The sequence below is a fragment of the Condylura cristata genome, unplaced genomic scaffold, assembly GCF_000260355.1.
Source record: "Condylura cristata isolate star-nosed mole 26May11 unplaced genomic scaffold, ConCri1.0 scaffold00012, whole genome shotgun sequence".
Taxonomy (NCBI): Eukaryota; Metazoa; Chordata; class Mammalia; order Eulipotyphla; family Talpidae; genus Condylura; species Condylura cristata.
The window spans coordinates 18,081,691-18,095,966 of NW_004567113.1; the positions used below are offsets into that span (position 1 = coordinate 18,081,691).

General features: G+C 42.0%; 1 protein-coding gene across 1 annotated transcript in view; it reads left to right on the forward strand.

The window, feature by feature from the left end:
• The first annotated feature begins 6 nt into the window (after positions 1–6).
• SCARB2 (scavenger receptor class B, member 2) overlaps positions 7–14,276 on the forward strand; it is a 46,786-nt gene continuing 32,516 nt past the window's right edge. The window contains exon 1 of the mRNA XM_004681200.2: positions 7–246. Within this exon, the coding sequence (XP_004681257.1) occupies positions 130–246 (117 nt within the window). The 5' untranslated portion in view covers positions 7–129. The remainder of the gene's footprint in view (positions 247–14,276) is intronic.

The window sequence follows — 14,276 nt, forward strand, 5'->3', positions numbered from 1 at the left end:
GCCCCACGGACTGGGCGCCCAGCGGGATCCCGGGTGTTCCCGGCGGCTGCCGCGGCGTCCGCGCAGGCGGCCCCTCTCGGTTCTTGGGGCTTTGCAGCCGGCCCTGCAGGCTGGTGAGCGGCGGGCAGAATGGGCAGGTGCTGCTACTACACGGTGGGGACGCTGGCCCTGCTCCTGCTAGTGACTAGCGTCACCCTGCTGGTGGCCCGAGTGTTCCAGAAGGCCGTGGACCAGGCCATAGAGAAGGTGAGGTGGGGCAGGCGCGCGATCGCGCGCGCTCTCGCTGGTTCTCTCTCCTGTGTGTGTGTGTGTGTGTGTGTGTGTGTGTGTGTGTGTTGCGCGCATATAGCAAGCAGTGGGAGCATTTCCAGCCCACCCTCCCTATGTTGATCATTGTGCAGGAACGATCTGCTCCCGGGCGCACTCGACTAACTCGTTTCTTCCTTGTCCTGTTGGGGCTGGTAAGGGTTCTAGAAGGATGGAAAGGGACGGAAACGACTCTCCTTTATTAATAAGTAAGACTACTAGTGTAGATTTAAAAGAAAAGGCTTTCACTTGTATTCTGGCATTTGCACCTTTCTGCCCCCACCGCCTCCCTACACCCAATCTCTTTTGGCCCGAAACTCATTTCCTTCCCACGTCAAGAGGAAAAAAAAACACACCTAAACGAAAAACATCGCAGACAAGGAAGGTTTGTTGGCTGCTGGGTCTCCCTTTGAAGTGGTGTGAGGCTGGAGAGAAGCGGGTGGTTTATCGTGGTGTTGCCTCCTGGGATGGGCAAGGCAGTTAGTCGTTGGTTGCCTGGCCAGGGCAGGGGCTGGGGGCATTTCAATCCATCTGTGTTTACCAGACTCCTCAGCACCTTGGTATCTTGTACCAAAAGTGTGTGTGTTGCTTTGCTTCGCAGAGCTTACTCAACTTAGTCATAGTCAGGCAAAGAGCTATTTCCGGCAAAGATCTGAGTCTGTCTCTTTCCCTGGTTGAATGGGCTGAAGAATAGTCGGTTCAGCAGACTGCCTTTGTTTAACATCATTGGTCATTTCTTCTGGCCTTTCACCCCCATTTACCAATCCGTATGGAAAGAGGAACAAGAGAGAGTTTCAGGGATCACTTTTCCTTTAAAAAAATCACTGACATATCTTTTATGGTTAGCACCCATAATCACAAGTTTAACTTGTCCCACTGTTTGGTACTTGCTGTTGGCTGGATAAAAAAGCCTGGGCCTCATCCTGTTTGGCTACTGCTCTCCCAGTTAGTAAAGTTGTGTGGATCCAGATGGCAGCAGATGTGTTCCTTTAATAGACGTATCCGAAAGTCACCAATAATTTGAAATGTAGCAATTAAAGCAACTTTAAAAAAAGTACCTTGGCACAGAATAATTTGATTTTTTAAAAGTTCATATTGCCGGCCCTCCCTGGTGGCCGCAGCGGGTTAAAGCACAGCACTGAGAATCTAAAGCCGCTTCCGCATGAGTTCGATTCCCACCTGCCCCGGAGGTGACCACATGGCGTGGCAGACCTCTCCTGACCCACCCGCTGCTCCCCTCGGCAGTGCACTTAGTAGATCTGCCTATTCTGCTCCCCACTCTGTCTCTGGTGAAGCCTCTCACCGCCCCCGAGCCTCTGGCCTGTACCCCAGTTCTTGTATGCACAAATAAATAAATCTTTAAAAAAAAAAAAAGTTAATATTGCCAAGGATAGATGAAGCCCACTGTCTGAGCTTCTTATAAACTTGTTCTCCTGAGCACCCATGTTCAAGGAAAAACCTAATCTTCTCTGTACCTGTCTCCTGCATATCCATGGCCAGAATGTTTAGAGGTATCAATTCCATCATGGCCAGTCCCTGACTTCTCTTTTGTATCTTTGAAAGGCTGTTTCAGGAGAACACTTTAAGGTGAGTGGTCTTCAGTTCCTGAGATATTACCAGCTCTCAAAAGCTGTGGCTCTCCACTTCTGGTGAGGCAGCTTGCCTGAGCCCTAAGTTTGCATTGCTAGTTGTGATTGACTTTTCCACGGGTGTTTTATTTCCATGAGGAATGAGCTCTGATGTAGTTAATGAATTTTAATTGTCTAATTTATAGGATAAGTGGATTTTCAGAATTGCCCAGCCCTGTTAAGGAACATTGTACACTGAGGTACATGAGAGTAAGTGGCAGGGCCAGTTTCAGTGGACACACGTGAGACTCTTGTAACCAGAGGCCTGACGATACCATTCTGTTCTCCTGGATCACCTGCAGCAACAGAAGTCTGCAGATAGACCCTCCCGGGCATGAGTCCTGGTTCTACCACATACTGGCTGGGTGAACTTGGGCTTATTGCCTATCTAGAACTCTTGATTCTCATTTCCCAGTCAGTAAATGGAGATAAAAACAATTCATGTAAATAAACAGGTTGTATGAATTACTAGAGAAAATGAGTATAATTTCCATGCGCTATAATTCGTTCTTTGTAAATGACAACAGCTTTTTAAATTATTATTAGAAGCTGTATAAACAAAAATGATATGAGATTTGACTTCAGACACTCTATGTTCAAATCCTAGCCTTGGAATGTACAATCTTTTGCCTTTGGATATGTACTGAACTTCTTTAAGCCTCAGTTTCATTATGTGGCCAGGCAAGGATGTTAGCTGTTGTGGGCAAAGTGGATCCTCAAACCTTTGGCTCCTCCTTGTGCTATTTTTGAGAGTGAATGAGATAATCTATGTAAAGGGGACTTAGCCAGTATCACTCATGGAATGGGTAATCAGTAATGACTGCCACCATTATTTCAGCAATATTATCATGGAATAATTCAACTTATGTTACTATAGCTGTCATAAAAGTCCACTCTGAAACTCCCAGTTCTTAGGTTTTTAGTTTTGTTTTGTTTTTTGAAGATTATCCATTCCCAGGTTTGTCAATATCAAAATGAGAGGAAAGATAAGGGATGAAATTCAAGTGAATAGATTGAATGGATTAATGCTAGTCTATAATTATTCCAATAGAGTAGTGATTGACTTTGAGCCCTGTAGTGACAAGAGGTGATTGAAGGAGATTTTTATCTTGCCATTGAATATGATGACAGGAACCAAGATAATCTGGTTCCACTCCTGGCCTCAGTAGTGACTGCCTAGTAGTGGGCAAGGTCTGTAATTGTTTCTACTTCGTTTTCTCACTTAGAGAGAGTGCCACCTTCCACCTTGCCAACCTACACCCACTTCCTGGGGGATATTTGGAGCATTAAGAAGAGCTCCCTGAAGACAGCTTTGCAGAACCTGACCATCTCTTTTCCTTCCGCAGAGTCTAGAAGGGCAGGATTCCATGCTGTATTTTGTTTGGTAACCCAGCTAATCATCCTGGCACCTAGCCTGGTGTTTGTACATGTTGGGCTCATAGTACATGTCTGTTGTCTCACTTTTGATCATTTTAGTTAACAGTGCCCCGAGAATGAGCAGAATTTGATTAAATTTCTTTTTGTGTCACTAACAAATACTTAGATTAAACTGAACAAATCAGTAGCAGATTATTAAGCCCCTCAAAACCTCGGCGTCCTCACTTTGAAAACTGGGGCAATAAAAACCAATGTTAGTTTTGTCGCAAGAATGAAATAAAGTGATCACTGTAATGCCTTTGGCACAGTGACTTGCACAATGCCTAAATATTAACATCTGTAACTGTCCCTAGTCAAAGAACTGAAGCTTCTAGAGCAGATCAGATTCCTTCCAGCTGTATGACACATTCGTGTGTTACCTGTTTGGGAGCAACTGTGCAACTCAGAAGTCTAATTTGCCCTTCAGCTTGCTAACAGCTTTTAACTTCTCCCAGAAATGGGGCTATGGGGCTGGCCAAAGTTGGCTCTGGCTAGTGAGAGGTGGATTGGCAAGTGAACCAGAAAATTTCCTATTCATAGGCCAAGGAAGGGCTTAGAGCATTAGTCTTCAGTGATGAGATGCACAGAAGAAATGCGCTTTCCTTTGCTGGGCCCTGAGGCTCTAGGCAAGTAGGTTCCTCTGGGAGCCCTTGCACTGATGCTTAGGAAATAAACTATAGCCACTGCTAGCTTAACCAAATAACACTGATGGGTGAATATGTGGGCATCTTCTTTTTTAAAGTCAAATCAGTAAAATGTGTTCACTGGTGTTTATGTAAAGATATCCTCTGTTATCCTAAGGGTTCCTTTCTATATACTTACCTCATCTCCCAAGCTGCCTCTTTTCAGAATTAAGAGGACTTAGAATCTTAGGAAAAGATTTTTTAAAACTTTGGCATTCTTTAATCTGCTTTGTATTTCATTCCTTTATTTTCTTTGCTCTAGTCTCAAGACACTAGGACTATCGCAGTGTTAAAATGGATGATGCTGAGAATCCATTTCCTTTATATTAATACAGCACTAGATAAATGACTCCTCGAAGGCCATAGGGAGAAGTAAGGACAGAATTAGGCGTGCAAATTGGATCTCCTGATTCACTTTCCTTTTCCTGTGGCAGTCCTGGCTTACTTACACCTGCTGTCCTGGGATAATTACTAGCAAAAAGATTCCTGGTTTGGGTAATAATTTCTGTCTTCACATACCACACTGTTTTCCCCTTTTTGGTATTAAAAGAGGAGCAATGGTTTCTTTATTCAAGCTAGCTTGGAGAAAAAAAAAAGATATTTTTTCCTTTTTTCCTTTTGTGCGCCTGGAACTCAGAGAATTGAAGTTTGGGATCTTCAGCACAGTCTGCCCTCATGTGAGCAGAGTAGAAATGGGCAAATCAGCAGAAGCCAGGCACACTGGGACTCCCACTCCTTCCTCTGCCTTCCCCACCAACCAGCTTCCTCCATTTCCTGGCCTGGCTCAGGCTGTTTACTCCCCTGGGACTTAACAAGCCCAGCCCAGTCCTCTGTGACCCTCCAGCTGCCCAGAATCCGCCTCATGCCTTAGTTTCTCTTTCCCAGATTGGGAAATTGGCTGAACACAAGCAGAAATCGTAACTCTATAAACAGAGCCAGTCTCCTTGCAAGTATCCTGGAACTTCTAAGCAAAATTATCCATCTTCCCCCTGGTTCTTAGAAATGTGACCCTGTGATAGCACAATCATAGTATGTTTTTTTTGACATCTTATTAATTCATGTTGGCCATAAGTACTGTCTTTATTAATGGTTAAGATAATGGAGTAAGACAGTCATCTTAAGTATAGTCCCTAAACTGTAGGAACTGCCTTAGAATCACTTATGAAGATTTTCAAATAGAGACCCTCACCAGCCCTGCTGAATTAGACTCCTTCAATGGTCCTCCAGATTAAAGAGCCAACCACAAAGTCAATGATTGGTGTGGATGGTGTGCTAGGATATATCTAAATTCCTCAGGTGACAGTACTTTGGGGCAGGGGGAAAGTTTGTATTTTATTCCTTATTTTTGTTTACTTTTCTGGTAAGAAGAGATATATGCCATTATAAAAAAATGAACATTTCATACCAAAATTAATAACTGCTGTTAACATACTTTTTAAAATGAGTTACTTCCATTCCCACTCTGTTTTCACCTTAAGCTTTATTGAGGTTTAATTAACATGTGGAGATGATAATTCTAGTTGAGGATGTTGCTATTAATAATTACTATTATTCTGTAAGCTTACATTAAAGGACCGAGTTTTCAGCGGAGAAAGGTTCTTTCCAGTGGAAGCCATTTTTACTGCTTTGTTTAATAAAAGCAGGATTTCAGTCAGGAGGCAAGTAGGAGCCATCTGTTCTGCCAGACATTTGCTTGTTTCCCAGGGAAGAACCAGCAGGTGGGGTTATAAGATCTTTAATGAAAACATTGGTGTTGGCCAAGTGAACATGCATTTATGGCCCATCTCATTGAGATATAGACCATTGTTGTATATGTACAATGTGCCTATCAAAGCGCCATTTTTCATGGTAACTAGTCAAAAGCAATTGAGGAAAAAAAGACTATGTTATATTAGCTCTTCTATCTAAAAGCATTTGGCAGTCATTTGTTTGTTTAGCAAACACTTGCCAAATGTGGACCATTTGTAAGGAAGGGTACTGTGAGCTATGTCTACAAGAATAAACAAGACGCAGCTTCTCCCTCTTTAGGACTTGCAATCTAATCCAAGCTTTTTGGCCACAGACTCCCTTATTCTCTTTAAAATTGTTGAGGACCCATCAATACCTACAATATTAGAAGTTATAACTGATTAATTTTTAAAATACAAAGACTGCACAAGCACATAGGCCATGAGCTGTCTGAACAGTGGCATCACCACACATTATGTTAACCTCTAGAAAGGCCCACTTTATATTCATGAGACACTGAGAGTGGAAAAGGCAAAGGCTGACTTAGTATTATTATGAAAATAGTTTTGGCCTTGTAGATCCCCTGAGTATGTCCTGGGAACTTCCAAAGGTTCTCAGATCACACTTCGAGAGTTTGCTGATTATTTTTTGTTTAATTAATTATACTGATTTTAGAATAATTTGAAATAATATACTATCCCTGTTGTATTTCTGGAAGGCCAACCTGGAAACTATCTTATTATTGTTTTCAAAGCCATAAGATATTTAGTATAATACAGTTTTACACGTCCTTCTGGTTTTCCTGTGAGTTCAGTGTTAAAGATAGTTAGATTGGCTCATCAGCGATGCTGCTTCAGCAGATCTCTCTGTGTTAATCAAATTAGACTCAAACATTAGCATCTCCATATTTGAGTTACTTCATAATCCCACTCCAACATCAGCTCTTCAAGAATTTTCTATCCCTATGTCATAATTTAGTATTTCAAGCTAGCCTGAAATGTAACCTCTAGAAAGTTCCACTTTCATCCCAAGAGAATGAGCATGGAAAGACAAGGGTCCTGCCAGTTTTAGCTTTGTATCCTCCTCCCATACTGCCTAGTGTAACGGCATACAAAATGAGATGGTCGATAAATAAGGCGTATCACTGTGCTTGTTGTTTAGATTCACATTTTTGTTCCTCTCTGTAGACTAGTGGTCACATGTTTGCCTGACTAATACTCTGTTGCTTTAAAATCTGGAAACGTCCCCAAATTATCCAGATTTCATCTTCTCTGGAAAACTCTGGGTGCTCTGTGGTGCTGTCCTCACCACAGTCCCCTGTGGTGGCCTCTGAGCCAATAGAGGGGCTCTTCCAATGGGATCCCTGCTCTCTCCCACTGCCCTTCACATTCCATAAGTTCTCTTTCCCCAAGTGAAGCTGCCCTTTGTCATGGGCTTGTTCTGTTGTCTTTCTTAGAGTTGAGAAATACATATTTGTCTGATGCTCTTTCTCAAAAGAAGGCAAATAAAAAGTGTTTAACAAAAATGGGAGAAGGCATCTTTACTTGTAGAAGCAAATGTTGTTGGTAAGATTTGATGTGCAAATGTACAAAGTGCAGCTCACTTTATTGACTCACCTTTCCAGCCGGCCCCTTTAGCCTCTGAGTTCGACACTGTCTAGAGAGGTGAGGCAGAATGCCGTTGTTACAACAGTGTACCTTCCTTGCAAGTCCCATTTTAAGGATATTTGCTTTAACTCTGTATTTCTCATAAGGAAGAGGACGTATATATATGTGGAAACATCATCACTTAGTTCCTTTTTGAGAGATAGAATCACCACCAAACGGGTTGTGGGAAAGACTGGCTGTGCAGGTTAGACATCAGAAGTGCTTTTATGGCCACATTTTTTATTTACTCACATCTTAATATCTTTGCTTATCTACTCCCTCATATGCTTCCCAAACACACATATGTTTCCTCAATTTTTACTTGATCCTTGTGATTTAAGTTTCCATCTGGTGGTTGCTTTCTCTCTTTAGACTGCTAGTTCCCTACCTTGGATTCACATTGGTAACTACCTGGAAACTTAAAAAAATTCTCTAGTCAGTACTTCATAGCAGAAGGTTTTGCAGGACAGCTATTGTGTTTTCCTGTATGTAATTTCTAAGCAGAGCAACAGTTTACATATGAACTAACATTTGAATCTCAACGGTCAGATCTCCTTACCTGAAATTATTATGGTTGCAAGTAAGGCAAAAGGAGTTCTACAACAGTGATATTTAAAAAAAGAATGCAATACATTTGTTCCTGACTTAAAATGAGGGCAGAGCATAAGCACAGAATCTTAATGGCAATTTATTTCTTTTGCCTCAACAGGGAATTTTTAAAAGCTAAGTAGTATAAATTACTTAAGTGACTGAGTCTGAATTGCATTTGCTTACTCAGGGAGAAGTTTTTAAAAACAAAGAAAACCAATTGGTGTTTTGATATTTGGTGAGCTTTGTTAATCTGGAGCCCTGTGAGAATCACCCCCACACAATTAGTCCTGGTTAACAGTGTTGCTTTGCATTATCTCTGGGTGAATTTAGACTGTGTAGATGTCGGTGTGAACACTGAAGTTGTGTTTAATTATTCAATAGCACTCTGTTGAATTAAATGAGTGAGTCTATAGTGCTCTTGAAGCTTGCAAGTGTCCTTAAGAGAATTATTTTTATTCCTTAAAGCCTAATGTAATTCCTAGGGTGCTTATTTTTATCATTTGGAAATGACTTACACTGGGACAACTGGTTCAGTAACCTGCCTAGTGTTCCTTTCCAGAAGATCTCTAGCAGGCTGGCTTGGATAGATATATCTCATAGCTGCGTCACAGCGCCTCAGTGGGAAACAGTGGGTGGTGGTGTGTAAAATGCCATCCGGGAAATGATAGCTGAGGCAGGTAATAACAGGTGACAGGCTGAGTCAGATATGGCAGGGCTTAGTGCAGAAGGTCAGTGACCTTGACTTGATCCTGTGAGCAGCAGGTAGAGTATCTGGTCCCACAGGTACTTTAACAGAATTCTCTGGAGGCCAAGGTGGATAATGAATCTGAAAGGTAACAGCCTATAGAGGACGGGGCCCTCTAGGTGAGCCTCAGTGTCGTCTCTGTCCAAGCCAGTAATGACTGCACAGCAGAAATGCAAAGGAGGTGACAGTGACAAGACTTGTGATTGACAAGGGGAGAAAATCATGAGTCCACTTATAGATATGTTGACTGAATGAAAAGGAGACCTGAGCATTGTTGAAATGTCCAAATGGGATTTTAGGATGGGTCCATACAAATCAGGTGATCTAAGTAATGGGTCTTCTTCTTCTTTTTTTTTTTTTTTTAAAGATTTATTTATTTATTTATTCATATAGAACTAGAGTACAAGTAAGAGGTGCAGGGGCAATGAGAGGCTTCACCAGAGACAGAGTGGGGAGCAGAACAGGCAGATCGATGAAGTACATTGCTGAGGGGAGCAGCGGGCGGGTCTAGAGAGGTCTGCAGCGCCATGTGGTCACCTTCCAAGGCAGGGGATCGAACTTACACTGAAGCGGTTGCAGCTTCAGTGTAAGTTCAACTTGCAATGCTGCATCCTAACCCATTGTGCCACCAGGATGGGCCAAGTAATGGGTCTTCTTCAAGCTGTATTACTGAGTCTGGTCTATAATTGCTTACCAACCCGTCCATGCAAGTCAGACTTGTGTTCTTAGTTGAATTTCTTCTTGAGAATGGGCCCTATTCCATTTGTGCACATAGGAAGCTCTCAGTATGTACTAACATATATTGATTGATTAATTTCAAAGTAACTGTCTGAAGTCCAAAAGATTCACTTGACTGTTGCCACTGTGGAGTCACTGCTTAACTCAATCATTCTCCCATTATTTCCTGCCTTTGATAGAAGTGCTGCCATATTAGGCCTGGTAAAATGTATCATGTTCTGCTTGACTAAAACTAACAAGCAGAATCCATATTAACATTGTCAAACCGATAGAGGACCTCGGGTTGATTTTTAATTTAGTGTAACTGAAATTTCATCTGACTATAGGGCTTCTCTGGTGGCTGTCACTACCACAGCAGAATACTCAGTGAGAAAGATCATTTGTTCCCAGTACCCAGGGTTATGTTTCCACAGTGCGGAGGGCTTGTGACCACAGAAACTGGCTGGTAGCAGCAGAATGAATGACTTCCTGTGTCAAACATTCTCTAGACTTGCGGTTAGCATCATTACTTACTAATTTCTGAGCTCTGGGAGTATGTAGTTGAATACCCTGGAGGATCTGGGACAGAAGTGAAACACTTAAGATCAAAACAGAAACTCCTCTCTCTGGCTGCTGTGTGCAAGAGGTCAAGGAACACAGCATAACCAGGTAGAGCAGCCACCTGGAAAGTAGCCAAAAGTCTCCTTGTCTTAGTGCTAGCCCGGATTCACTATACCTCACCAACCGCCCTACTTTGCTTTTCTCCAGGACTAGCTCCCAGGAAAGGCTTCTCCTAGTGATAGCTCCTCCTGGTTTTCTGGTCTCTCCGGGGTAGGGATACCAGATAAAACACAGTGAAATTTAATCACATTTGAACGATTCATATAAACAGTGAATATTTTAATATGAGTCTGTCTCATGCAGTATATTTGGTTCACATGAATTTACTAGTTGTAACATCCTGCTGTACTTATTTCCTTTCTCATATATTTTTGGGGGGAATTAGTTGAATAAGTCACAGACATCCCAACATTTTGCCCCTAAATGCTTCAATATGCATCTTCTAAGACAAGCATTTTTGACATAACCCATGCAATTTGGGAGATTTGGGTGCCCTTTGTTTTTATTTGCTAAACATCATGGCTTTCCTTTGGGGCTACAGTGGAGGGGCAGCTGCTGGAATGGCCAGGCCTAGGCTCACTTGGTTGGACTGGATTTGCCTTCCTGACTGTACACTCGGGGTGTACACTCAGGGTGCCACCACTTCCTCGCAAAACAGCAGTTTTACTTTGCAGAGTCACTCACTCATAAAGTTCTGAGCTCATGTGCATAAAAGCCTTTGCGTGTCCCCCAACTCCTAACCCACGGGGGAGTAGCAGCGGCCCTGGTAATAGTGAGGATTGTCCTTTTCTGAGCTGAATGTCATGGGCGGGGGGTGGGGTGGGAGGAATAAAAATAAAGAGACAACTTTTTGAGAAATGTTGGCAACTGTAGTTTTGAATCTCCCTCTTTTCTCTCAGGCCTCCCCCTCCACTGCACCTGTTACAGGGCAGCCCAATGTGAACTGGGTTGTCTGTCTGTGGGTCTTTACCCGCGCACTTAAGATTCAGTTGTAATACGGACACACACAAAAAGGGTCAGTAATAGGTTTATTTACAAAGGGAAAGGAACAACCCAGGGAAAGAGAGAGAGAGAGAGAAATACAAGTTAATTAGAATGTCCTCCCAGTTCTGCTGACTTGGACTCCACCAGCACGCTGAAAGCTGATCGAGAGCCAAACGACCAGCTGCGAACCACCAGGCCAAGAGCCCCCCAGAGCCCACATGTCTGGTTTTATCCCAACCTGGCTGCTCAGCTTCACCCTCACGTCCCAGGGTGTTTCTTGTTGGTATTGATGGAATAAGTTGTTCCAGTATCTAGGGTTGTGGTGGAGTCCATGAAACCTGTATCTGTTACACTACTACTATTACTACTGCTGCTGCTACTGCTACTACACACACACACACACACACTCACACTCTCTCTCACACACACACACACACACACACACACAGGGTCCACTCTGGGACTTACAGTGGGTTCCTGGCAAATATCTAGCCATGTGTAGTAGAGGTGAAAGGATACTTTAAAAGTGCAGGAAAAGCCAGCATCCTTGAGAACAGAATTGGAATGGAATGGAAGAAGGCTGTAGAAGACTGTCTTGGATGTTAACTCTGCTAAGAATGGCCCAGGAGAAGATGACAATAAGGGTGGAGGGAGATGGTGGCAAGAACCTCAGTTTATAACAGAATCTGCTATCAGTGCCTCTGGCATGCTGTCAAGGACTGTTTTTATTGTTAGGTTTTTCATTTGCTTTGTTTAGTTACAATGCTGAGTCTACTAAATGTGTATTTCTATACTGAAACTTCCTCATTCATCTTGAGATTTGAAGGGAGGAATTCAAATCATACTGTTCTAAGAATAGCCAGCTTTACCCTCCTTTCTGAAAAGGATTTCACGCTCCTTCTTTCTGGAAATGCTTCCATTTGTCTTTGAACTACTGGCTGCCTCAGAGCTGGATGCAAACCAGGCGAGATAAACTTGCACAGTTAACCATCTGTTCATTCACACTTGCTGGCTCTTTCAGAGTTTGTAATTCTAGGTCAATTATCCTTACTTTAATAAAGAAATGAGATTGCAGTTCCCTGGTCGCTCTAAAAAGCTCCACACACTGTGGTGCTTGTCAGGAAAAGTTAGAGGAATACAGAATGCTAAATCAACCATTTGACAATAATAGCAAAAGAAGTGCTGTGAGGCTGAGTGTGGGGGTGGGGACCCTTGGAGCTTTTGTGGGAGAGCTGAAGCCAGCTGATGTGTTATCAGCCTTGCTGCTGCTTTGTATGGACAGAGGAAAAGCTACAGTGACTCAGTTCTCTGTATTCAGTCCTTCTTTCTCTTAGGGTCTCTTCATACTTTTTAAACACTTTTTTAATCATTTATTTTTACATCATTTTGTGCCTTTTCCCATCTCAGTTGTATTCCTCATGGGCCTCCCATCTCCAAATCACCCGTGTGCCATCACCATAGTCCAGTGTGCTTCCCTCCCCCATTTTTGATCACATTCCCCACTCCACCCCTATAAAACATCTCTGGTATATAATTGTTCATTATTATTATTTTTTCCCCACTGGTCCTTTATGCTCCTGCTGTGAATGAAACCATCTGGTATTTTTCTTTTTCTTTCTGGCTTATTTCACTAAGCACAATCCCTTCCAGCTCCATCCATATTGCTGCAAAAGGCATGTGTTTATCTTTTTTGATTGCTGAGTAATATTCCATTGTGTATATGTACCATGTCTTTTTAGTTCACTCTTCATACATTTTATAGAATTTCAATTTCTTTCCTAGATTTGCACTTTAAAAATGATAGGGGAACAAGTAAATTGTAAAATTTCCAAACAATTAAAAAAAACTTAAAATTCAGATACCTTAAAATCTTGTTCCCCACAGACATATTAAATATGGCAGCTGAGAGATTTTTGAGGGTAATGAGAAGATTAAAATTTTAAAATCACATTTCACCCCACTAGTATTTTAATTTTATAATCACATTTCACCCCACTAGTATTTTTACATCTTCATTTGATTCGCTGCTCTTTCCCACACATACACATATTTTACATGGTCTGCCTATTTAACATAGACTATGAGCATGTTTTCTTATTTCTCTGTAGTCATTATGATTTCAATGTTTGACAGCGTCAACCTGTGAATTGTCATAATTTACAAAGTCATACTTTTCCTAGTCAATATTTTGATTATTTCCAGTTTCCTGCTAATTCCTATTCCCATATCAACTGGATTATGTATCAGTGGGGAAGAGATCATGCTTACAGACTTCCCATCATTCTCCCTTTCTCTGCTGTTTAACACCGGCTGGGTGTCTGTACTTTAGCAGACCTATGGGCAACTATGACCTTCCTCCATTGTTCTTAAGCTCCAGTCTCAAGACCCTTTATTGTTCACCACTTATCGAGCATTTTGGGTGAACCCTGCGATCAGCTTTTGACTGAAATCTCATTGAACCCTGACAGTAATCCTAGCAAGCTCTGCTTCCCATGCCTGGTTATATAACCTGCTAAAACACTTTTGGCCTGTGTCAATTCAAACTAAGCAGTGAGACACACTGCAAGACACGCTGCTTACAAGCTTCAGATAAAAAACAAAATTATAGCAAAGGAAATAGGTGTAGGAAGACTCACCTAAGGGAGCAGACTGATCTCAGGGGCAATATGATCTGCAGGAGTCTCTTTTGTAATGAGTAGTGAACAAGACTGGGAAAGACAGAAACTTAACCAAGGTTTGGCTAGCAAACATTTTTTCCAGCCCTATTGAGGTATTATGGAAAATTAAGATTTGTCTATCTTTAAAGTATACAACATGATGGGTTTTTTTTTGCATTTTTATTATAATAGTTTATTTTTACATCATTTGTGCATTTTTCCATCTCAGTTGAATCCCCTTGGGCTTCCCATCACCAAATCACCCATGTGCCATCACCTTAGTCCCATGTTCTCTCCCCCACCCATTTTTTATCCCATGTCCCACTCCACCCCCATAAAATGTCTCTGGTATATAGTTCTTCATTAATATCTTTTATCCCCTGGCCCTTTATGCTTCTGCTATGAGTGAAGCCATCTGGTATTTTTCTTTTTCTTTCTGGCTTATTTCACTAAGTATGATCCCTTCCAGCTCTATCCATTTTGCTGCAAAAGGCATGAGTTTATCTTTCTTGATGGCTGAATAAGATTCCATTGTGTATATGTACCACATCTTT